This window comes from Solea solea, chromosome 14 (genome assembly GCF_958295425.1).
Source record: "Solea solea chromosome 14, fSolSol10.1, whole genome shotgun sequence".
NCBI lineage: Eukaryota > Metazoa > Chordata > Actinopteri > Pleuronectiformes > Soleidae > Solea > Solea solea.
In genome coordinates this window covers 19,174,413-19,197,976 of record NC_081147.1, presented here as the reverse complement: position 1 = coordinate 19,197,976, position 23,564 = coordinate 19,174,413, and the positions used below count along the sequence as shown (strand labels likewise).

Genomic DNA, 23,564 nt, shown 5'->3' with positions numbered 1-23,564 from the left:
TATGGGTCATTTGGCACAGACCTTTAGGCCCGATGCACTTTCTGGTGCAACCCTGCCATTAATAAGGCGCTAGGAGTACACTGGATTAGGAATGAGCCGACATGATACTCTGTATCGGTCCGATACTGTTCAAAATCATCGGACAGTCCAAAAATCCTACATATCACATACTCCACTACGTACAGACTGCATTTTAGCTGAGTCATGTTGTGGGCACTTTATTTCTAATATTTGTTACACTGTTGGCGAAATCTTTGAAATGGTGACAGCACAAATGTGCTTCATAGTTCAAAAGGTCTAAAATTACTATCACGGTAGACACAGTTTGTGATATTTGTATTGGTATCGGACAAGATCCTACACTGGATGTGGCTGGGGTCAGTTTAGAATCTGCAGTTAACAATGAACAATGGGGATTGAGTACCCAGCTCTTCACCTGGCGGGGACTCAAACTGATTAGTCTCTGATTAGTTGCATCATTAAAACCAGTCACCTGTTTTATTGTTGTGTGGCTGGTTGTTGTATATCAGCTGTGTTTGTGTGATTATGTCTAAATTCTTGTCTCCAAACACAGGTATTGTCGTATCCACTAAACAATGCACATATATTTCCCTAGTTCCTCGTCTTTTCACGACGTCTCTCGATGCAGCCGTTAACTTCCCCGTCTTTATTTTTGTGGCTCTCACTCATCGACTCCGTACTGTTTTTTTGTTTGCTGGATTTTCGTATCCGAACCACATCAATGCATCAGACGTATCCCTCTTGTTTTGTCTTGCCTGGTTGGAGTCCTCCCGCTCCTTATAACAAATACCACATTGTGTGTGACAGTCTTTCTCCTTCATCTTTGTTTGTATTTGCCTCAACCTCAAATTTTCTTACTCTGCCTGCCGCACCACATGATGGAAACGCACAAAACGTCTCTCATATAATGGAAAATGCCAGTGTAAGGAGTGACTTTAACCAAAGCATAATAAATGATAGCATAATACAAAAACAAGAGGCATTTTTCCAGAATCCCATGTCTATCTTTATATCGGAAAGCCCTGTCTGTATTGCTTTACATGTTGGCCATTAAGTAAATATAATTGCAGTATAGAAATTCCACATTTAACTAAAATTATAGGAGCAGCTTTTAATCTATAGGTCCTAGTTCTGTCACTTTTGGTCAGTTCTTAAAATACCCCACAAATGTACCACTTTTTTTGGCATAAGCTTGGAAATTGTAAAGTAATGCAGACAGACGTCAACTGAGTGACCTCTAAGGTATTATGGGATGTTTGTTTATGGTCAGTAAAACATGCTGATGCCGGTAAACATTCACCCTCTAGTTTTTGAATAATTTTCAAGCACATATTTAATGTCTGTCAGCACCAAAGGAATATCTGTGATGAATTTGAGAGTGGTTTCTCGCTTCATCTTTTAGTACATTTTTGTCCGAGATAAGTGCACGGTAAAAATGTGTTGTATAACGTTTGCCGTTGCTTTGTAGTTTTAAATAAATGAGACTTGGTGTTAATGTGGGACTGTTTTGATGTCAAATGCAAATGATCGGTTGTTGTGTGTGTTTTTGTAATTCTTAGATTAACTAAGATCTTAGCGAGAAAGAGAGAAGACGTGCATGTTGTGGGACCTTTTGGTCTCTTCTTGAAGACTTTGTTTTATTTAACTGGCCTTTAGCACTTGGCATTCAGCGATCAATAGCTCTAGGGCCAGAGTTTGATGGGATGAATACTAATGTAGCGGAACAGCATTGGCGTCTAACTGGCTCACTATAACTTTATATCTGGTGTTATCTCTTAATCTTATCCAGAGTGTCTCCCATGGGGCTCAGTGAATGATCACAGCCCAGTACATTTGTTCGTTTTGGTCACTGCATTAAGGCTCATCGATTAGAGTTAATCTGAAGCTCCTATAAATCATAACGTGGTGCCATCTAAATAAACACCTTCATCCTAGAGTTCCCCGCTGCAAGTGAAGGTCCCCCCTGTGCAAGTTTGTTGTGCTGTTAACAGAGATTTTGGTTACGCATTCAAGGACACCAGTCATTTATTATGGCTCTAATAGCATTCAACCTTCTTTGGAAAGACGAGCATAAATATGAAATTGTTTTTTATGTAATATGAACAGTGTCCCCTCCTTTTCTGTCAGGTATTGTCTCCAGGGAGTTCTGGTCTTGTGGATCTTAAATTTGTTTGGTGCAGGATGGTGAATTGGTGATGGGGACGATCTTAGAAGTCACACAAACACGACTAAAGTGTATTACCGCTAACTTATTGTGTATTAATCTGCCTGTACATGGTTTTGAGTCGGCGATTAATGTCTTTATTATCTCTCACAATGTCTTTACTTGATCATTTACAAGTCAAGTACAAGTTGTTCAAAGAAACAAAGAAGGAACTGAATGCTGTGAATTTAAGACTTGATTTAAAAAATACTATTATTTGTTTTTAAGTCTTAATTATATGGCACCTTCGTATCCAACAGACCTCTTAAAGCCTCACACTTCAGCCAGAACTCTGACGTCAGCCGACCGACTATTTTTGCACTTGCCTAGATCGTGGCTAAAAAAAAAAGGGGATAGTCCTTTTTCATTGGCAGCTTCTAAGCTGTGGAAGAGCTTACACATACATGCGAGAGTTGGTCAGACCATAGAAGAATTTAAAATAACTTTTGAAGACTCATCTCTTCTTACTGGCCTTGAGCTCTGGTTGAGCAAAGATACCTTTTTTTTTAATTGTGCACAAAAAACACTTTTGTATTTTTTGTACCGCACATTGATCAGTTGAGGTTGCTTTTAACAGTGCAATAGAAATAAACATTAACTTGACTCTCTTGCTTATTTTTATGTCTAATATCAAATGTAAAGGTACATGCTACCACGAGATGGACCGCCAAACTAAGAGTTGAACCAAATCAATTGTCAGAGCTCTTCCAAAGTGTCAGATGAGAACACATTCTCTCCCTTTTCTTGCAATAAAAAAAAGAGAAGTAATCTTCTGTTTGGAAATAGGTTCTGAAAGGTTTTATCTTTTCAAAGAGATGAAAACGCAATCTTAAAAGACTGAGCAATGAGCCTGGAATAAGAATTAATCTGCTCTTATCAGATTATCACAAAATTAAACCCCCGGGACAAGAAACTTGTATCGAGTAATAGATCACACATTTCAGACCTAACCAAGGAAAGAGGCTCTATTTATATTATCTAATCTAAAACCACCTTAATGAATGCTGGGATCTATCAGGGACACTTTATTTGCCAGTTTATCCGAGTTATCACACAAACGCCGTAAAACGGTAAAGCAGGAAGTCTCATGACGTTGTAAGACCCTGTCATATCTACAAATATGTTTTTTTGGGATCTGTAAACTAGTTCCATGGTGTATTCATGACATGTTGTCTTATCAATCTGTCATTTCTTAGGCTTTTTAGATACTTAATTATAATGTGAAGTTATAGTCTGTGCTATGTCTTTCAAACAAAATTTTTTATCAATTTTTTTTAATCCTCTTATGTCTTGATAGCCATCAGTAAATGCAGTGCAGTGTCATGAGCTGTCCCCTCAGTGCTCACTTTTCCACTCATCTACTACAGCAGAGTTTGTTCATGTGCTTGGTTTTTCCTTTTTCCCCAAACAACTTTTATTAAATGATTGCTATTCTGATGTCAGAGTTTGAAAATGTTATTAAGACTGAACTTCCAGAATATGAATATGATGATATGAATGAAGTGCCACTGTAGTTTTTACAATTCATTTTATGGAGGGTATGAGAGGGTTCCCACAGGTCCTTGAATTTGACAAAAAAAATGTGATTGCATGAAAAATTGATGGCACTTCAATTCAAAAATTGAAGGCCATTGAAAGTTTTTTGAAAATCACTCTAAATAGATATGGATCATTGAATTTGCTTGAGTTTTGTGCATGAAAGAAGCTAAGTTGATATTTAGATAAATGTCTTTCTTGTTTGTTACATCGCCACCGACTGTTTCACGCGCCCTGCATTGCTTGACAAACGTTGAGACATAATTACTAGCAGTTAGAGCTGAAACGATTACTCGATTATTAATCCATCACTAAATTAATCGTCAACTATTTTGATAATCGATTAATCGGTTTGAAAAAATTTTCATTATTAAAACAAGATTTCTGATTGTTTCAGCTTCTTAAATGTGAGTATTTTCTGGTTTCTTTGCTCCCCATAACAAAGAAATAATAATAATTTTGGTTTGAGGACAAGAACAAGACATTTAAGAATATTATAATTTCCAGGTTTGACAAACACTGATTGACATTTTTCAATATTTCTTGGCGTTTTATGGACCAAACAATTACTTGATTAATCGAGAAAATAATCGACGGATTAATCGATTATGAAAATAAACGTTAGTTGCAGCTCTACTAGCAGTGTTGTGGACACTGTACACTCTCTCTCCGCCCTTGTCGTGAGATTCCGTGCAGAAAAAGAGAGCACACAATGACGCGATGCCTGGGAAATGCAAATTCCTAGATCTCTGCCTCACCAAAGAAAATTACAAAGACTGGTTTGACTAAGATTCCAAGGACAATCACTTGGCCAGATGCAGACCATGCTGCAAATCAATAAAAGTGGGCGAAGCGGCTCTTACAGGTTGCCCTTCCATCTCGAGCTGTGTCAGCACATTTGGTGCTTGAATTTGAGCAAATTTGTCCTTGAAAAGTTTGATGTCAACCAAGGTGTATGAACATCTATACCTAATGTAATCACAATACATCAAACTGAAAACTTCAAATGTCAACCTCGTGGAGGCAGTAAATCTCACATAAACTCGAGGCTTTCGCCCAGATTCCAGGCCCTTGCACATTTTGATCCGGCCTTATATCCGTGTAGATTGTCAACACATTTTGGACGGGACAAGCTGCTGCTCTGGTCTGCACAGCATCGCACGCGTGCCAAGTCAAACAGACGGGTGCATCTCCTCTGCGTCAAGTTAGCAAGCTTTGCTAACATAGAATGGCACCGGAATGGAAAGTCAGTGCTGTAGGCAAACATGATGTCACAGCTCTGGTCTGAACAAATGTTGTCTGTAATGAAGATCAACAATTCCTCCCACAAACAGCCTGCCTCTAATCCGGCAGTGGCCACAGTTCAAGATGTTAAGCCAAGAACTGATGAACGTGCAGGAAAGACAAGATGTCAGGTGTCTGGAAGTAGATCAATTTGTGCGGCTGCACATCATGCCAAACTTGATTTGTCAAGATTTATTCTGCGAAAAAAAGGCTCCATCTGGGTTTGTTTAGAGTAAATAGTTAAAAAAAAAAAAAAATTAGTTTTCATATTGAGACTCATCAAATGAGTTGGTTGTGTGGCAGCATACTTATAAATTACCCTTGACAGCTGTGCCAGCCACTGAAGTTTTATATGAACGTGTGTGTGAATGGGTGAATGTCATCTGTAATGTTAAGTGTTTGGAGTGGTCGTTAAGTGTTATATGAATGTAGTCCATTTACCATTCCATTAAGAAGGGACGGCAATAGGCATTAATTTGCCTGAATATATGTTGACGTAGCAACGTTTTTGATGACTATTTCTCGCTTGTTGAGGTTCTTGACTCACCTTACCTAGTCCCATCCTCATTTGCTTGAGGGTCTGGAGCTATGGTCGCTTCCAAACCCTCCTGTTTCTAGCTGTGTGGGTGCATTTGGAGAATTATTTTTTTCATGAACATCCTTGTCCCACCTCCTACGTAGTCTCCCGTGGCTCCCTCTACCACTGATGATCCCTTGCAGAATGTGTGTGTAGAAATGTTCTGTGCCCTGCTGACATGGCCAAAGTACAAGTGTTCTTTCTGTGGCTGCAAAGATTCTACATCTATTTTGATAATCGATTAATCTGTTTGGGTGTTTTTTAATGATCAAAACAAGCTTCTTAAGTGTGAATATTTTCTGGTTTCATTGCTCCATTTGACAAAGAAATTCAAACTGAAAGACATCTGAGAACATTTTGAGGTTTGGGAAACACTAATCAACATTTTCTGACATTTTATAGACCAAACAAATACTCGAATAATCGGTAGATTCATCGATTATGAAGAATAATCGTTAGTTGCAGATCTAGTTCTTTACAGTCCCAGCTTCTCGAGTACAGAGTTGTTTGTGCGATGTGCAGTTCAGCTGATGCAAAGTAGCTTCCTGTAACATTTCATCTCAAAAGGCCTGAATCTTCTGGATGTCACTGGCATGGCGAGTCCAGGCCCCGCAGTCGTAGGTTGCCACAGGCCACGCCAGAGTTTGCAGCACTTTCAATTTGGTGGTTATCGTAAAGGCTCTATCTTTCCACACCACCTCTGGAGACTGGAGAGCTGTTCATGTGACTCCAAGGCATACATTTAATTTTGTGGTAGCAGCTGGCAGTTTCTTCCATCACGGAAATATGATAGAGATGTTGAAAGGGCAAGCCATGATATGCATAAATAGGAGTCTCTCATTTACTGCTCTAAGCCTCTGCTTAGTCCTGAGTGTGTGACCAGCTCTCCTCCTGCCGTGTTGAATCATGTGCCAGTCCAATGGGTTTTGGCGACACCGAGGACATGGATGTTGCACCTTTCCATTTCCCTGCGTTTGTATAGAGTTCACACCATTTGCCATGGTGCAAATCTTGCAGTTTTGTTCAGGTTGATTCTTGCACCCTGCCATCCGTAGTGGGCCTCCTGTCAGGTTTACCATCTGCGTTTGGATTACCATCTCTCTCAACTGAACTATGGAATATGGAAAATAAGCACATTCAACGATATGATGAAGGAGTTTTCGTGCCTCGCTCTCTCTCTCTCCCTCTCCCTCTCTCTCTCTCGCTGTGTGAGAGAGCCTTATTTCCCAGTTTGGCTCTTAGTGAAACTGAATTTGACTCCTCTGCACAAAATGAAAAGTCAGGGGAACACTGGAGACATTGGATTTCATTGTGGGAACAATAAGCATCTGTGCAAAATGTTGTACTCTCCCAGCAGGTAGATGTATAGATGTGTTTGACCTGCCCGTGGCTCTAAATGAAAAGTCAGGGGGATCACCAACCTTATTATGATTCATCTTCTGGGTGTAATGACTGTACTGTATGTTCTCAGTCCTACATATTACAATTCATCTTACAAAGCACGAGTCAGCAGTATTAGCTGAAATGCGGCGGACTTGACTTTCAGGGTTGGGGGGGATGTAGATGCTGTAGGGAAACACAAACCAGCAGAAATGAAAGGTGAAACAGCTTTTATGCACACAGAGTTAACAGATGAGCACAGCATGTATGCTTCAGTAAATCTTTATTTTATGATGACAATATTGTGCCTCGTTCTTAATTGTGTGCAGCAAAACAAAACTGGTGCCATTACAAACAATATTGGAATTTAGAGATATGAAGACAAGTTGGGAACATAATATGTTAAAATTTAATCAGACCTAGTTCTGTGTTATGTACAAGGCCTAGTCATAAATTAGTTTCCTCCCTTTATTTTTTTCATGCTGCAGTTAAAAAAATATCTGGTTTCCTTTTGGCGTAGATAACGTCAGTATGTGGAAGAAGGACTGGGACTTTAAATCCAAAGAGATCTTTTATCAGATTGTTTTCTCTAACCTTGATTTGTGAGTAAACATGAGGTTTGGGAGCGTCACTGATGTTGTTGGCTGGCGTCTGTCTTTTAAATGAAGACTAAAGAGAGCCTAATAGGCTAAACAACAAACAGCGGTGGGTCACTCAAGTGCAATTAAGTCCACATTTTTAATAGCCAACTGATTAATTTCTTTAATCAAAACTTTAATCCTTGAAGTGCAGTCAATTCTAATTATGGTGAAGCACAACAAGACAGAACCTGCTGTTACTCTTCTGTGAAAAAGCCTGAGAATTTCTGCAGACACATTCTAATGAATGGGTGATAAAATTTAATGAAAATTTAAACGGTGAGTCTAATTTCAGATTATCTTTTCACAACAGTGTATCTAGACTTGCATATTATCCTGACGGGTGTTATTTTTCTCCAGCTTTTCTCCCGTGTGCTCGGTTTTATTGACGTGTTTATTGCTGTTGAGGCGTTTTGTTCCCACCGCTGATACTTTGACAGGCAGCACGAATGGATGCTTGAAAACGTCCACATTTCCAAGACAGACTGAGAAGAACCGTCAGAGTTTAGATGCTGTTTGTGGTAGGCGATGTGATAACCACATAGTTGGAGGAGAAATGGTTCTAACTTGATGTTTTTTAGTGGAGGAAAGACATTGGCTGAAGAAAATTTGCAGTGGTTCTTTTACAACCCACATGGCCCTTCTTTATTGGGTAGTAATTTAAATGCTGGTTTTGTAGTGCGGCATTTATCAGGAATGTTTTAACAAAGTGCTTTTACGCCACGAGTCTTCATAGCCACGGACAAATTGCTCTTTCTTTGTACTCCTTTATTATCAGCGTGCCTGTTGCCAGTAATTGCCATTGGAATGGAATATTCAGCCTAAAGAGCAGCTCAAAATTGTCTCTGTTCCTCTAAATTACTGCAGCTTTGATTTGATTATTCACAGCAAAACATTAACCCAGCGCCGACTGACGCTTGAGCCGCGTTTCCTCCACGGCACAGTTTTTTTAATGCCGCTTTATTCCTTGAATCTAATGTAAATTCCAGCCACATGAAATGTACTGTCAGTGCAGTTGCTAAACCTAATGTAGGTCAATTCTTCTTCAGTGTTCACTGCGCGGGCCTTGTGATGATGTGTGATTTCATTTTGTGAGGGAACTGTGATTTCATTATTCATACCCCCAACCTAGATTGGAGTTGCGGTGCATTAAAGCACAACGTTGTCATTTCCACACTCGGAATTGTTATTCCCTTTGCCCCAAATTGGAATTAAACCCAACATTGGATGCTGGCCCTTATTGTTTTTTTCCCACACAGCCGCAAAACTCCAGTTAAACCCTGTCTCTCTGGATGAATAGTACACACACAGACACACACCTAAAAAGATGTTCTTTTATTTATTATTCTGCAGCTTTCCCATCAGGGATTCCTGAGTATTTCTGTCACTGTTTGATAACAGAAGTGGATTCTCTCACTTAGAGAATGCAGACCAGTGTGTATTAAATCTAAATCGCTCTGAAACCTATGTGATCCGATCAACACAATCTATTCATTTTCATTCATTTAATTTTTATTTTTTTTACAATGAAGTAGCTAAGCGCATTGGGTGAAAGTAGTGGTGTATGTGAGTTGCATTTTAAAGACTAAGGCTATTGAGTGGTTTCAAACTAAATGGACTCTATTTTAGACTTTTATTTGGAGTATGCGTATCACCAAAATGCCCTGACTACTATTCCCTCATGGTGGCCGCACTCTTAACAGATGCCGGATCATCAGCAGCGCCAATGTAATCACAACTCTTCTTGGGAGCAGTTTCTCCCCATTTGTTGCTCCAAAGCAGCATGAGGTCCCATATATCTTTTTGGTACTGTCTATTCTGTTGATCTAATTGGATACCCTCTGTTGCCTACAATGAATCATTGCTGGACGTCCTCTCTCCCCTCAAGTACTTATTTTTATTGAATGCAGGGTTCCCCTGAATCACAAGGCTCAACCTTAAAACTTGTATTTGTCCCTTGGCTCCAGTCATTGATCTTTTTTCTTCTCCTTTTTTCCCTTTTAGAGCCGTGTCAGTATCACTTTTATTCCAGCAGAGGATTATAGGCCTGCTTTTATGTGTTCTGCTTCCCAAGAGAAAGGCCAGGAGTTCGGGCCATTCTCTGCACTCCACTAATTGACTCCTGATTTGGCAAATGCATTTTTAAGGTGGAATGAAAAAGCCGAGCCCTCTTTATGTTCCCATCTGCGAATGACACTTGCACCCCTCCTTTGTGTACAAGTACTTATCCTTTTTCCTGCCCTTGACTCTTGACTTCTACTGGTGCAGAAGAAGCTCTGCTGCAGCACCGGGGGGATTTAGCTGTGACACATTAGAAACAGAGGTGTGGTGACAGAGTCGTTTTGGCATGCTTCCCATAGCTTCTCAGAGAGAAGTTTTAAATCCTGCCAGTTTTTGGGGCTCTTCAACATGGTGATCCTGTCACCGAGCTGCTGATTCACACTCATGAGGAAAAACACCTTCAGGAAAGTGGCTCTCACTAAGCCAATCGAAGGCAAAGATTTTTTTTTAATTACTTGCCCACCGCAGAATTGAAAGACACAGGTTTTGCCCGTGGCCATCGGCATTGACTTGAGTGTATGATCTTTTAATGAGCATGGTGTGTAAGTGATTTGTTTCAACTGTGAATGCTTGAGAGCCTAATTTGTTTGCTTCTGTGTTTGCAGTGAATGGATTCTCGGTCGACTCGGAGGCAGATTTAAGGTTTCACACGCAGTCCAGGATGTCAAAGATCTCCAAGGCAGCCAAGGCTGTGAAGAAGTTGGACACAGGCGGCATAATCCGGGCTATCGTGAGGTCAGGGCAAGCTTCCCCAGGACCTCCACTGGGCCCCATTCTGGGACAGGTAACTGATTACTTGCTTACGATTTCACCTCATGTTCCATTTGTTCATGCCACGTAATCAGTGTTTTCACCTAATGGCTAAAGCAGGGCTTCATTTTATCGACTGACCTGTTATACACCTCTCATTAACCGTGCGACAACCCGATCCTTCACCTCACACGGATGCCTTTCTCTCTCTCCCATCACTCACCACCTCATACATCTGCACCACCACTTCCATCTCCTCCCATAGCACTCTATGTCTCTATATATTCTTATTCTAGTCGCACAGCACCAGTGTGCAGGTGGGTGCCACACTCTGCCTCAGTCTGCCACTGCCTTTCTCACTGTCCCCAGGGACACCAACACCTCGGTCCGTAGCAGCTGTCCATACACGTTAGCTTCACACTTGACAAGCCGGTTGATATAATGGGATCGAAACCTGTGAAGGTTTCGTCTAAATTCCTTTGTGTCTCTCCGTGCTTTCATTTCTCCAGAGAGACACGGCCGAGGATGTCTTGTTCGTTCTTGAGCACCTATGCCATTTCCAACCGGAGGAATTACTGTATCGGCTTATGCATTAATATAATAAGTCGGCAGACTTCATGCATATTAAACAGGGCAAAGATGATTTGGAGTGAGTGGATGAAAAGATAACAAAGGTTTGTGTTTAAAATGGTTTAATGCCAAATTAACTACCTGCTCATTGACCTTATCTTTGTTCCTAATCACAGGAATATACTTTTTATTTTACTTGAAAATTTATATTTTATTTTACACCATAAAGTTGCCATCTGCTCCTGATTTAGTGTTCATTTGTCCATTAAAGTATGATTGTCCCTTGCAAGATTGAATGGATAAAATCCGGGGCTCGATCTCTACATACAAATGATCCAGTTAGCCGCTTTAATGGACAGTGCTCATCAGCCTTGGATGCTGTCGCACGCTTGGAAAGCAAATCAGTTCTCACAGTTAATTCATCTTTGTGACTTAATGACCACACACACACACTAACAGCCACAGGAGAGTAGAGGAGTGAACAGAACTGGCAGGGAAGGGATGTACATGTGATTATATCAGGAAATAACAAATGTCAGAAAGGAGAATGTCATAGTTATTTTACTGTATCTGTTACTGAATGAAATGTAAAGTATAATCGGTTAATTGCTGTAAAACTGACAAACGCTTGGAAACTGGAACTTCAATTTCACGCCTGAAATGACTCATATTCATTTTAGGTTAATTTTTAACACATTTCTCTAACCTTTTTTTCCCCCTAAACTTGTTATCATTTCTCTTTTTTATTTAGGATAATGTTAGTTTTTATTGGCAAATTTGCAATTCTTTCAATATATTCAGTTAAAAATGATAAGGGCTGCGACAATGAATCGAATAACTGATTACTGTATTAATATTTACACCAAGCTCTTTGGTTTTTGAGCTTTTTCAATTAGAATTTTTTTCCCTTGGTTTCTTTGCTCCATATAATGCAGAAGTCATTAAAACTGAACCATTATGGTCTGTGGATGAAACAAGACATTTAAGAGCGTCATCATTTCAAGGTTTGGTAAACACCTATCAACATTTTTTAACATCTTATGGACCAAATAAGTAATAAATAAGTTGAGAAAATCATTGGCTAATTCATCGATTATGGAAATAAGCATTAGCTGCAGCCCTTAATAAACCAGACAAAACAATTGAGAAGCTGGTAACATGACCCCCTTGGCATTATTGCATAAGCGGAACTACTGATCAATTGACATTGATTTTTTTGTCATATATTTGACATTTCAGCTTTGCCACATTTAAAATGTCCCCCCTTTTATTCCCATCCAAGTGTTTTCTTTTCACTTTTACGTATGATAATAAAGTAATTTAGTTTTACCTCGTTTGTGATACAGTTTCCAAAAGCAGCTGATTGAATTCATTGAACTCCCATTTTCTAAGATCGTGACAAAAGAGATTTATGATTCTGCTTGTTGTCGTCACTTATAATAGGTCTACGGCATGCGTTACTTGTCTGCTGGCCTGTTTGATTATGTTTCATCAACCTAAAGACGCCGTGTGACACCGACTTTATCCTCATGCTGTTGCAGGTTTTATTTTCCGGCTCAGAGACAGCAGCCAGTATTATTGCTGCAAAGTGTGCCAGTTGTGCCATCTCTGCAGTGTTTACTAGTTAGACGTGTAATTGATTTTTGGATTTTTACTGATGACATCTGAGGCTCAGCTAAATCTTGTCTCCTTGAGCGACTCTGGGAAATGTCAGACCTGAAGCAGAAAGAAACTTGCCACCATGTCATCGTGTCACTCATCCATTGACTCCAGAGGTCGTAGTGTTTTTTTTTCTTTCTTGGCAATTTCATAGCCATCTGTGCCTCGGTAACTTTGAAATATGACTGACAAAGTATGCTCCGTTGCCTAACTTTGCATAACAGAGGCCGTTGTAAACTTGTAACACGGTAGACAAGAACACCTTTCATAAAAAAGGAGAGAGAAAATCAATAACCGTGATTGACGGGAGCGTATTTCTTTGATGGCAGCCACCAACGTGCATGCATGAAAACTGAAACAATGGCAATCATGCATTTTTAAACAATCCTTTGTGTTCCTCACATCATAGAAAACTCGTCAGAGTGACTGGTGTGTTGGAGGTTGTGCAATATTCTCCCTAAAAAAAAGTGTTGGGTTTTCATGTCATTCTGAATCAGACCTTTCTGCCTCATGTCTCAAAGAGGCTAGGGTTGAAATTTGATCATTTTGGGGGGAAAAAAAGTGAAATATGTGACAGCTCTTGATAACACGCAGACTGAGTGTGCTGGATATTTACTAACTCTGGGTACACATTGTGATTGTTTCTGTGGTCTGGTTCACCAGACAAACATGTCCAGCTCAGATATTATCAGCAACATTGTATTCTCTCCTTTAGTCTCCACATTTTCCTTTTCTTTACTGTCCTTGTTTTTGATTTCATTACCCTCTATGTAGGTGCAGTGCAAAAACAAACGTCTGCCATTTAAAGAGCTTTAGCTAACAACTGTCCACCCACTCGCACTGGGGGAGAGCAACCTAATGATCAGAGGTTTTCTTGGTTCCATCCTGCGTTGAATTGTCCTTGTATGACACGCTGAAACCCCATAACTGCACCAAATACTGCATCGTCGGGAGTGTGTGATTTTGTTTATGTATATGTTTTATTGAATAAATACACGAGACAAACATTGAGTGGTCGACAGACAGGAAATGACTATGTAAGTGCATTCAGTTTATGCTTTTTTTTGTGCTTTTAGCCTCACCCTTTCATCTGACAGCTACTTTGCATACTCAGATTATTAATATAGTATATAGTAAGTAACACACGATGAGACACAGTTGTAGAAGGAATTAAAATGTTGTTTACTAGCTGTAACAAGAATGCGTCATCTTCAGTCCTTAAAATACTTTAGATGTTTTTTTTCCAAAATGTCCCATTACCCATAACTAGCATCAGAGGGTGTCTCTTTCTGTGGTTTTCCTGGTAAATATTTCCATAACTTCTGTAAAGTAATTAGTGATGTAAAACAGCGGCAACTCCTCAGATCAGTTCAACCATTTGTATTTCAGCAGCAATTATGACTTTGACATGTGAGGCCAGTATTGGGGTGCGTTAGTAAGTCTTCAGTATGGCATTGCATATCATAAGAGTCCCACATTTTATTTTTTTTGCATCTTTTCTTTCTTGCAGAACTGTCTTTGAAGTTCTTTCCTCAAAAGCTCGGGGTCCTGATGGCGTGTGTGCGTGTGTGTGAGTGTGTGTGTGTGTGTGTGTGTTATGATGAATGATTTAGACATCTGTCTGCTAAGTGTGGCTCCTGCTGGCAGACTGGTGGGTGTGAGCTCGTAGGCACACTGTCACTGTCACCGCATCAGGTGTAATGAGTTGAGATGGTTCGTAACCAAGTGCTCAACCGAGCAAAAACAAAGCCGTATGTTTGTGTAAAGGGTTCTGGAATGTTTGGGATGTTTGGGGGGGGGGGGGGGCAGCGAGTTGTGTGCGTGTTTGTTTCTCGCCTCGCATGCCCCGTCAAACACACACATGGCGAGCAATAAATAAATGGCAGTCGGCAGCCGCACCACTTTAGGCAATGGCCCAGCCCTTTACTCTTAACCAGCCTTCTCGAAGCATTCCCCCCCCCCTCCTCTCTGACTAACCACCCCTGACACACAAAGTCTACAGAGGTAGGCTGCTCGTCGCCTGCAGGGCAAATGAAACAAATGAGAGAAATAAAAGAAGGGACAAGAAACCGAAAAGAGAGACCGACACTGACATCTTTGGTATGGGAGAAGAAGAAGCCGAGTGCAATTAACACGGGTGAATGGAGAAGAATAGACGGCACTATAGAAGAAAGTGGCTTTGCTCTTCTTCAGGAGAAGGTTCTGACGGTGGGTGGGAGCTGAGGGAAAACGCTGAGCATTGTATCTAGAGCTTAACAGGTGTAACAAATTCTAGGAGCTTGCCATTACCAAGGCTGCTGCCTATGCAGTCACTGCTTTTAGTATAATAGAAATATGAGATGTTGCCCAACAGGGAGTGCATCCAGAATGTGTGTGTTTGAAATGTAGAGAGAGAGCAATGGAGGAGGAGATGAAGGGGGGGGTGGGGGTAGACGAGGCTTGAATGCTGTCTACTACACTGGTTTCCCTCAGTGTTTTTTTTTTCCCCCTTAAAAAGTCTCTCTGAAGCTAAAAGAAATTCCCCACTGAAACTTTAAATGAATTTGTTTTGGGGGCTGAGTGTGTACATTAGTCTTAATACGTCCTGTAAATACAGTCTGTAAATCAAGCATAAAGCAGTGAGAATAAGTGTGCATTTTGACAAATGGCCCCAATTTCAATTAATAGGACCATTAAATCTTAGAGGAGAGGCCGAGGAATGTGCATTCACAGCCGCTGTGAGCAAAAAGCCAGTTCACTCTTAAAAGCGTCGCATACACACACACACACACACACTTAATGCAACTCCTTCACATGCACCCCGGTACCACATCAAGACTTCACTCTCCCTCAACGTTAAAGACGGAACGCGACAGCACACATAAAGAGTGCTCCGAGAGGATCTGGGCTGATGGAGCCGATGTGGCCGCGGGCGTAATTATGATGAATGACGCCGTCTCATCAGCATACTACTCTGCGTAGCAAAGAGTGTGCTGCTTCCGTTTTGAATATGTGCGGCGTTTTCCCTTCACTTCACTGTGTTCAATAGCAGAAGAACCTTAAAAACATGCAATTTTCCGTGGCGGCAGAGTTGAATTTGATTGACTTTCGTGTGAGGCAGTCATTTATCTCTAAAGCCCCTTGGCCTTGAATAATATGAACCGACTCCTTCTGTGTTTTCCCCCTATGTGTGGGCGACAGACTGCCAATAACGCTCCTACATAATAGCCAATGAACTGTCAACACTAGGCGAGTATGAAACACTTTATTAGTTTGCACTCTGTCCTGGAGGTGTAGCTGACAGCTGTGGAATAACGTCACAGTATACACATGGCATATGTCCAAGCACCAGTATGGTACACATAACGTGTACGCCTCTCTGACAACCCAGAGGCTCATAGCTCCATGAGGAAACAAGGCACTTGACTGAACTGAACAATCACTACACCTGCTGCTCTAACCCATAACACCCATGATACCCAAATACTAACAAAACTGTGAATGAAAGCTCTCTTCAATTGTTGATGTGGAATTAAAAAAGTTTTACTCCATCTAAAGTGAAAAAAGGAATTTAATGTTGAGGCAAGGTTTTTTTTTTTTTAGAGATACAGATGACACAAGACGGTAAAACATGAATTTAACAAAACATTTAAAGAGATTCTTTACAGTAGTATTCTGTCTTTGTAATCCGTGTAGTGAAATAGACCTGTAGTTTGTTTTAAATCTCTCTCGGATGTTTTGCAGAGCTGGAGTTGCTCCGTGAAGAATTCAAAGTTTAAGTATAAGACTCTCTAAAATCTTAAACGAGATGGATTAGCTAGTTAATTGATGTCCAAATTCTGCATTGAAATCAAATTATCAGGAGACCAAAAAACCCAGTTTGGCAGGAAAGGTTGAACATGGGTCCAGAGAGTCTGCAGGTTTTCACTCCAGCCAAACACCACAGTAAATGATTCCTCTGATTAACATTCTCTCCCCGACAAGATGAACTAATAAGTGAAGTCAGCTACTGTTACCTTGGTTCAAAATGAAAACCATTCCACTTTTGTTGCACAGCCTTGGCACTGGAGCGCTTAAATGGGTGGAAAGATAAATCTGGGAGGTCGTCACATAGTGGGGAAAAAAACATTTTCAGATTCATTTGTTTCGGTGTCCTTTGCATTTTAATATTACAGGGGGAAAAAACTGGGTAGTTTTACATCTTATGGCCTCATAAATGTGTTCAAATTAAAAATTGTACCCAGGGTCACGTGAAGGCTGTGATTTAAAGGGTCACCAAAGAGGTTTAGAGCCAGTGAAATGTACATTAAAATATTGGAGCACAGTGTAGAGTGAGTTTTACTGCTAGATGGCTTTTAAATCATGCCTCTGTTGAACTGAAGGAAAAATAAATCATCTCTACTCTGTATCATTTTTTTCCTCTGTGAAAGTTCCCTGTGAAGTGTTGGAGAAAGTGTACACGGAAAGGTCACAGTTGGTTTTTTGGCATGATTGCAGAAGAGTGTTGTTCTGACAAATATTTCCACAATGAACAAATGAATAAATGAACTGAAGAGAACAGTCCCTCACCCTAATGCAGATTTGGTGCGGTCAGGTTTACAGCAATACGTTTAAATTAATTCAGAAATGTACAACTACAACGTGAGGATGGTGTGTGTGAAGGACAGAGTTCAGCAGATTGTGGCAGTTGAGGCGGTTGTGCCCAGATCAAACGAGAATAAACGCCACTTGACTTCAACGTCTGGAATATTCTTAACACTCTCGTGTTCACAGTGTTAAAATTTCACTCTCACAGATCACATTTTGAGTTTTTTCCCTAGCACAACAAAATGTGCAGAGAGCCGAGCTTGCCAAATGCATTTCCACAGCTCTGCATTATACCCATCAATACTGTACTGAAATTCAATACGAGTTATCTGTTTGGATGTGATACTGGCTTGGCTGGTCTGAGTTGTGAGTGTGGGTGTGCGTACATGTCGTTGTGCATGCGTGTGTGTTCAAACTGAGACTCTCTAGAGTTCGTGGGAGATGAAAGAGGGTCCTAAGGGCGTCTCTGCTGGCTCCAGGCTGACGTGGGAGAGAGAGTGGCTCTGGGAGCCAGTCAGTGTGTGATAATGAGAGGGAGGAGCTTTCCCCTGGGCCTGGCCCTCTCCCTCCTCCAAGCTCTGGCTTGGCAGGGTCGTGTCTCCTGGTTCCACTCCAGCCACAGTCCCAGCTCCTGCAGCAGCGCGGTCCTGCTTGTGTCTCTCCCAGGCTGAGCTTAGTTTGACAGCCAGAGCCAGTAGGTTCTTCCCCAGGAACACCGTGGACACACGAGGGTCCCGGTACCACAGCATGCCTGTGCCTCTCAGGGCCAGGGTGAAGATGTTGATGGTAACCAAGCTGAGCCATGGGTACAAAGCCTCCTTCCGAGGCCCCCTCTGTCCTGGCAGACCAGTGGCCCCAAGCTCCGTGAGGGCCACACACGGCAGCAGGAGCAGGAGGGCGTAGCAGTAGAAGAAGACCAGGCCCTCGACCCAGATGGGCAGCTTCTGTTCAGCTAACACTGCAGTACCCATGGAGGCTCCACCTTGGACTTCCCACAGCCCTGCCTGCAGGTCCAGTACATCCAGTAGATCCAGGACCACCCATAACAGCCGGCTCCTCACTTCCTGCTTTCTGCGCTGAGGAGTCATGTGGTCGGCTCCAGTCAGAATTAGGAACAATGAGGGCAGGCAGATGGAGAGCAGCAGTGTCAGGGTCTTCCTGGCCAGTGGGTCAGGCGGCCGGCGTTCCTGTCTGTAGTTATGGCAGACGAAGAAGAGCTTAAGCTGGAGAAGGGACAGGAACAGGAACCAGAGGGCATTGGCAAAACCACGGCGCGGTGACCGCACCTCGGACATCACGCCCACTGACACGAAGCGGAGTGCGAGCAGGAAGCCCACATCGCCTAGCAACACAGCCGCACACTGCCACACGCTAGGTCCTGGAGGACCGTGAGCTCCCAGCATGCTCTGCTCCAAAAGGTAGAGGTCCACCACTGCCATTGTGCTCACCGTGACCAGGGTTGATACGCACACCTGGGGCGTGGGCACCATGCCTGAAAGAGACACATGCACAGATGCACCGAGGGAAATCTGTTACATCGACAAAATTCAAACTTCACTAAACACACGCTGCCATCTGTCCCCAATAAAACTGACATGGATAAGAGCATGCTGGTTTTTCGTGACTAATACAAACCCACATGTAAAATAGTTTGTGCTTGTTGCTAAGGTTTGAGACACTGGCTGCTGAGAAACCACTGAACACCCTTTGTCCTTGGCCCAAGCTACATCCTTGATACTTAAGCTGAAAAGCTCTTTGAATTAAATAGTCTCCATTTTAACTAACATTACTCCCTTTTGATTAGGAGGCTTTCCCAAGTCCTCCACTCCTTTCTTCTGTTCATTGTTGCCTTTGCTAGTTTTTGTACTCTGCTCATTCATTATTAATTAATTGTGTTCAGGCACAGCTAGGTGCCTGTCAAAGTCTTTTCTTTGCCTCCATAGGCTGCCATGTTTATCCTCATACTGTGCCGCAGCCTTTAATCATCACAAATTCCCCTCTCATTTGAGATGAATATTGATAACTTGTTATTTGTATAGAAGTGCGTTTGCCTCGTGTCTTTGTGTGCACACTGTTTGTCTGCTTGAGTGCATGCAGGCAATGCTAATTTGTCTCCGTGTTGGGCTGATTCAATGTTGCGCCTCATATCTCAGCCATGGACGGTGCAATCTTCAGTATTGATCTCGACATGAAAAATCATCATTGACTTTTACTGTATAATCGAACCAACATCTGTTTGTTGTATTTAGCCGAAAAGCACAGCACAGACCCGCCGCACTGTCTGTTTATCTCCTCGGGGAGGAGGGGGGTGTCGGCCCCTCGGCTGGATCAATGGCATTATAATATAAAATCATTACTACCTCAGATGTGTCTTTGCGGCAACAGTTGAGCATGATTGAGCGAGGGATTGTGAGTATGATTGTGGCCTCTAAGAAAAGTGCTGGTGAAAAAAAATGTGTATTGATGTCTCACTGGTGAAAGACACATCGCTTTCCTCACTGTAAGACTAACAGGAGCTCTGGATGAAACACTGAAGAGGGCTGAGGAACTCTATTGGGGGGGAAAGTGGGGTTTTTGAGATTGTGTGTGTGTGTGTGTGTGTGTGTGTGTGGAGAAGGAGAATGAGCATGAGACGGAAAGTGAAAGATTAATCTTCCTTTTGGCTTTCTACATGTCTCATAAAGTATTACTGTAAGATGGTAATAGTTCATAAATAAGCCCAGGGCGAGAAGGGGGTGAAAGAGATAAAGAGGAAATGACTGAAATGCAGATACAAAGTGACTTCTACTCAGTTACAGAAACACATGCATATCATGAGCTAGCTTGGCCTACACAAAACCCAGAATGCACTCATCACTGCGGGCGTCGAAATATCCCAGACATTAGAGTTTGTTCTGAAACGGATGAATCAAAGAGATGAAGAAAGGAATGATCTCGACTGATTAATCCGCTCGGAGGTATGGTGGGAGGACAGGCGTGGATCACGCCAGCCTTCATAATACCCGATTGTCTATGAAGCCTTTGTCTCACCGCATACTGCAACTTGATTAGCATTCCCTAAAGAATTGAATGAAATTTCACCGAGCTGCAGATTGAGAGGATATTACTATGAGGGGTTTTTTTTTCCTCTCTCTCTGGGAGCAAACACCTCTTTGCGGTGGTGAGGGTGAAGGCCGACCACTTAAGTTTTTCCACCTGCTCCTTGAATTTCGCCCTGGAAATCTCCCTGTCACACCGTGTTTGTGTTGTGACTCGCTCTCAGCACTGTGTAATTGTATTCCGCTCTGAGTGAGCGACTGGAATGACAGCCCGTGTGTCCACTCAGCCCGTCAATAATGACCAAATTCATCATCCCCCTGTCTAGGAAATGACACTGCTGTTGACAAGGTGAGACAACCTATTTTCACTGTAAGCATGAGTGATGACATGTAATGGTGTGCTGGTGTTTTTTTTTGTTTTTTTTATTTTTACTGCCTTAAGCTTGTGTTGTGTTTTACCTTGGAGAAAAAAATCCACATCTGACACTAGTGAAAAATGAAGGGGAGCCAGGTGCACTAGTATCCCTGCAATCACCCTAGAAAAGGTCCTCCACTCTGCAGCCTACACTCTGACACAGATGAAGCCAAGTCTGTACCAAGTCCCACTTAACACTGGCTGATTTTCCATGTGGAGAAAAATCCATGAAGCAGAGATTAATGTCACTCCATCCAGTGCTCGTCTAACAATTAGCATCATTAGCAATTCATCTCTTTATTAAATAATTATTTGTTTTGACTGTGGTGTTGAACAACACTACCTCATGTGAAGCCATCAAAATATTAACTTTTATATAATGTATTGCATGGATGAGAAGTGAACATTCAAAAGAAAACTAACAATGAAATTGCAGTCCTTGAATTTTCTATTTAAAAATGATTTTCTGGCAGAAAAATGGCAAAAAATAGTTCTTTGTTTCCCAAATCCCAAAATGATTTCTTCTGATTTCTAAGGGTCAGGGACTGTCTGTCCACACAAACAAGTGTAGGTGAATCCGACATGGTGTTTTTTTTGTTTTTTTTTTTAATTGTATCGGCATTTCATCCTACGCGTAAACGGCATTTTGGGAGCCCTGAAGGTGTATTTTTTTCTCAAAACGGCAGACTTGTGTTTTTGTCAGACACACAACTTTGGGAGTAGTCCCATTGCTGTGCTGTGCTGGTATTCACTGTCAACATCCTGTGTTCGGAGATTGTTTGGTCAGTTCGCTTTACGATTACTTATTTTTCTTTCTTTTCTACTGTTCCCCTGGCTTCGTTCATTCTGTCTCTGTGATCGTATACATTGCATGTTTGAATAAAACTTTTTTAAATTTTTTTTAAGGTTGCACATGTTTAACTTCTTCTGTTTCTGGTGTTGCAGCGTTACAGCGCCACATACAGGCCTGGCATATGTACAACATTTAGAGTTATTTTGGGCACTGTTTGGATGAAGACATTTCCTAAAACAATGCCACGTTAATGCGGAAGTTTTAAAAAACGACAAAGGAAACAGATTTGTTTGTTTGTTTCCATGTGGATAAGGGCCTCGTTTGCAAAGAAATCAGAACATATTTGCATGTAACACTCAAATCAATGAGTGAGAACAGTTGATTTACTTATTTCGTAATCAATTAATAATGGATTAGTGGTTGCAGCCCCAGCAGCCAGTTCATCACCATAAACGCGGATCAAAGACAGATCCCTGAGGTTTTCACAGGTGGCACCAGAGCACCAAGGGCACCAGGACAACACCTAAGCCATTATGTGCAAACTAATTAATGAATGTGAAAGCAGGCAGTGTGCAGTCGCTGATAATGCGCTACAGAATTAATCCTCTCTCCAGACTCCATGACTGAAACACATGTTGACTTTTTTTTAATGTATTTATTTATTTATTTTGAAAGAGTTTGCCACATTTGTTTTCTTTGTTTGCCTCCATGTAAATGTGCTGATCATTCAGCATGCTGTCCTGTTCTGCGACGCCTTAATGTAGACATTTAATAATGTCCACATTAAACCACTTCTCTGCACCACCTGTTTCATAACCGCCCTATGATTCCACCAGCAGCTCTCACTGCTTTTAGGAGAAGGTTAATTTATTTTTTTCTGTCCGTGCATGGCTCAAGTGAGGTTCAGCTTTAGTTACCCAGACCATTCGTCTTGCACTTGGGCTTGATCCTCCTGGCAAAGTGGTGTTTCTAAGCGCCGTCGAAGACCAATAAAGTCGCTTTTCTTTTATTGTCGCCGACGAGGCGATAAAAGTCTGGTTCTGACAGTTGTTACAGTGCACAGTCAGGGCTCCAGCAGGAGGCTCGTGGTGCGGCTGCGAAAGGAGAAAGTCACCGCCAGCCACTGCCACATCAAGCCCGACCCGAGTTTGCAGGAAGAGGGAAGAAATGAAAAAAAACAGATCTTACTTATCAAGATCTCCCCCGCGCAGATCTGGCATGGCAGATACCACCGTCCCTCGGCTGCTGCGTGGCTGATGCAGGTGGAGCTGATTCTGGATCTGTCACCTCCCGCAGTGTCGGGGGGTTCTGCCGCTGCCTGTTTATCTTTTGACACAGGGCAGAGAGCCGTAGAGCTGCTGCTGCTGCTGCTGCTCTTGCTGCTGCTGCTGCTGCTCGATCTACCTCCCTCTGTGCGCGAAGTCGGTCAAAAGTGGAGCAGCAGCGTCGTCGGCGGCGACGCGCATGCAGTCGTTAAAGTGGAGACCGCGAGACCGATCCAGTCGTGAAGATGGCACGGGCAGAGCGGTGGAGGACGAACACAAACTCACTCATCCTGTCCGAGTTGGCTTGTGATGTTAATTTGTAAGCAGGCTACGTGCTCTATACTCCAGACCTCCCACCCTCCTCCTGTTCTCCTCCTCCTCCTCTTCTTCCTCCTCCTCCTCCTCCTCCACCACCATCAGCTGTGGAAGTTTGGCTGCAAGAATATATCATGAATATTTCAGAGCACCCACTTAACAGTGGACTCATTGGTAAATGGTAATCAGGGTGCAGAAGATTAATCACATTGTTTGGCAGTAGGATAGAAACCTTATTTACCATGTACCCTGTCCTGACGCCTGTAGCCTGTTGACACATTTGGCGCTCAGAAGGCAGATGTTACAACTTTAATTAGTCCGCCTTCTGTCATCTCACTGTCGTAGTCACACAAGCACATCATCCCTCCGCTGTGTTGGCTTAATGCACAGAAGGAGTGGGAGTTCCTGAGACGGATTTGGATGAAAATTAATTTTTCTGTGGAGGGGAAAAAAAAGGGTGTGTGCTCTACTGATTCAAAAATTCCATTTATTT

The 23,564-nt window shown here is 42.0% G+C and overlaps 2 protein-coding genes across 2 annotated transcripts in view; one reads left to right on the top strand and one right to left on the bottom strand.

The window, feature by feature from the left end:
- The window catches only part of mrpl11 (mitochondrial ribosomal protein L11), a 47,436-nt gene that overhangs the window by 5,666 nt on the left and 18,206 nt on the right, over nucleotides 1-23,564 (top strand). The window contains exon 2 of the mRNA XM_058650481.1: nucleotides 10,306-10,484. Within this exon, the coding sequence (XP_058506464.1) occupies nucleotides 10,362-10,484 (123 nt within the window). The 5' untranslated portion in view covers nucleotides 10,306-10,361. The remainder of the gene's footprint in view (nucleotides 1-10,305; nucleotides 10,485-23,564) is intronic.
- tmem265 (transmembrane protein 265) lies at nucleotides 15,908-23,060 on the bottom strand. Its single transcript, XM_058650480.1, has 2 exons — nucleotides 22,680-23,060; nucleotides 15,908-18,737 (listed from the first exon to the last, which is right to left on the bottom strand). The coding sequence occupies exon 2, from the start codon at nucleotides 18,733-18,735 to the stop codon at nucleotides 17,671-17,673; it is 1,065 nt and encodes a 354-aa protein (XP_058506463.1). The 5' UTR covers nucleotides 18,736-18,737; nucleotides 22,680-23,060; the 3' UTR covers nucleotides 15,908-17,670.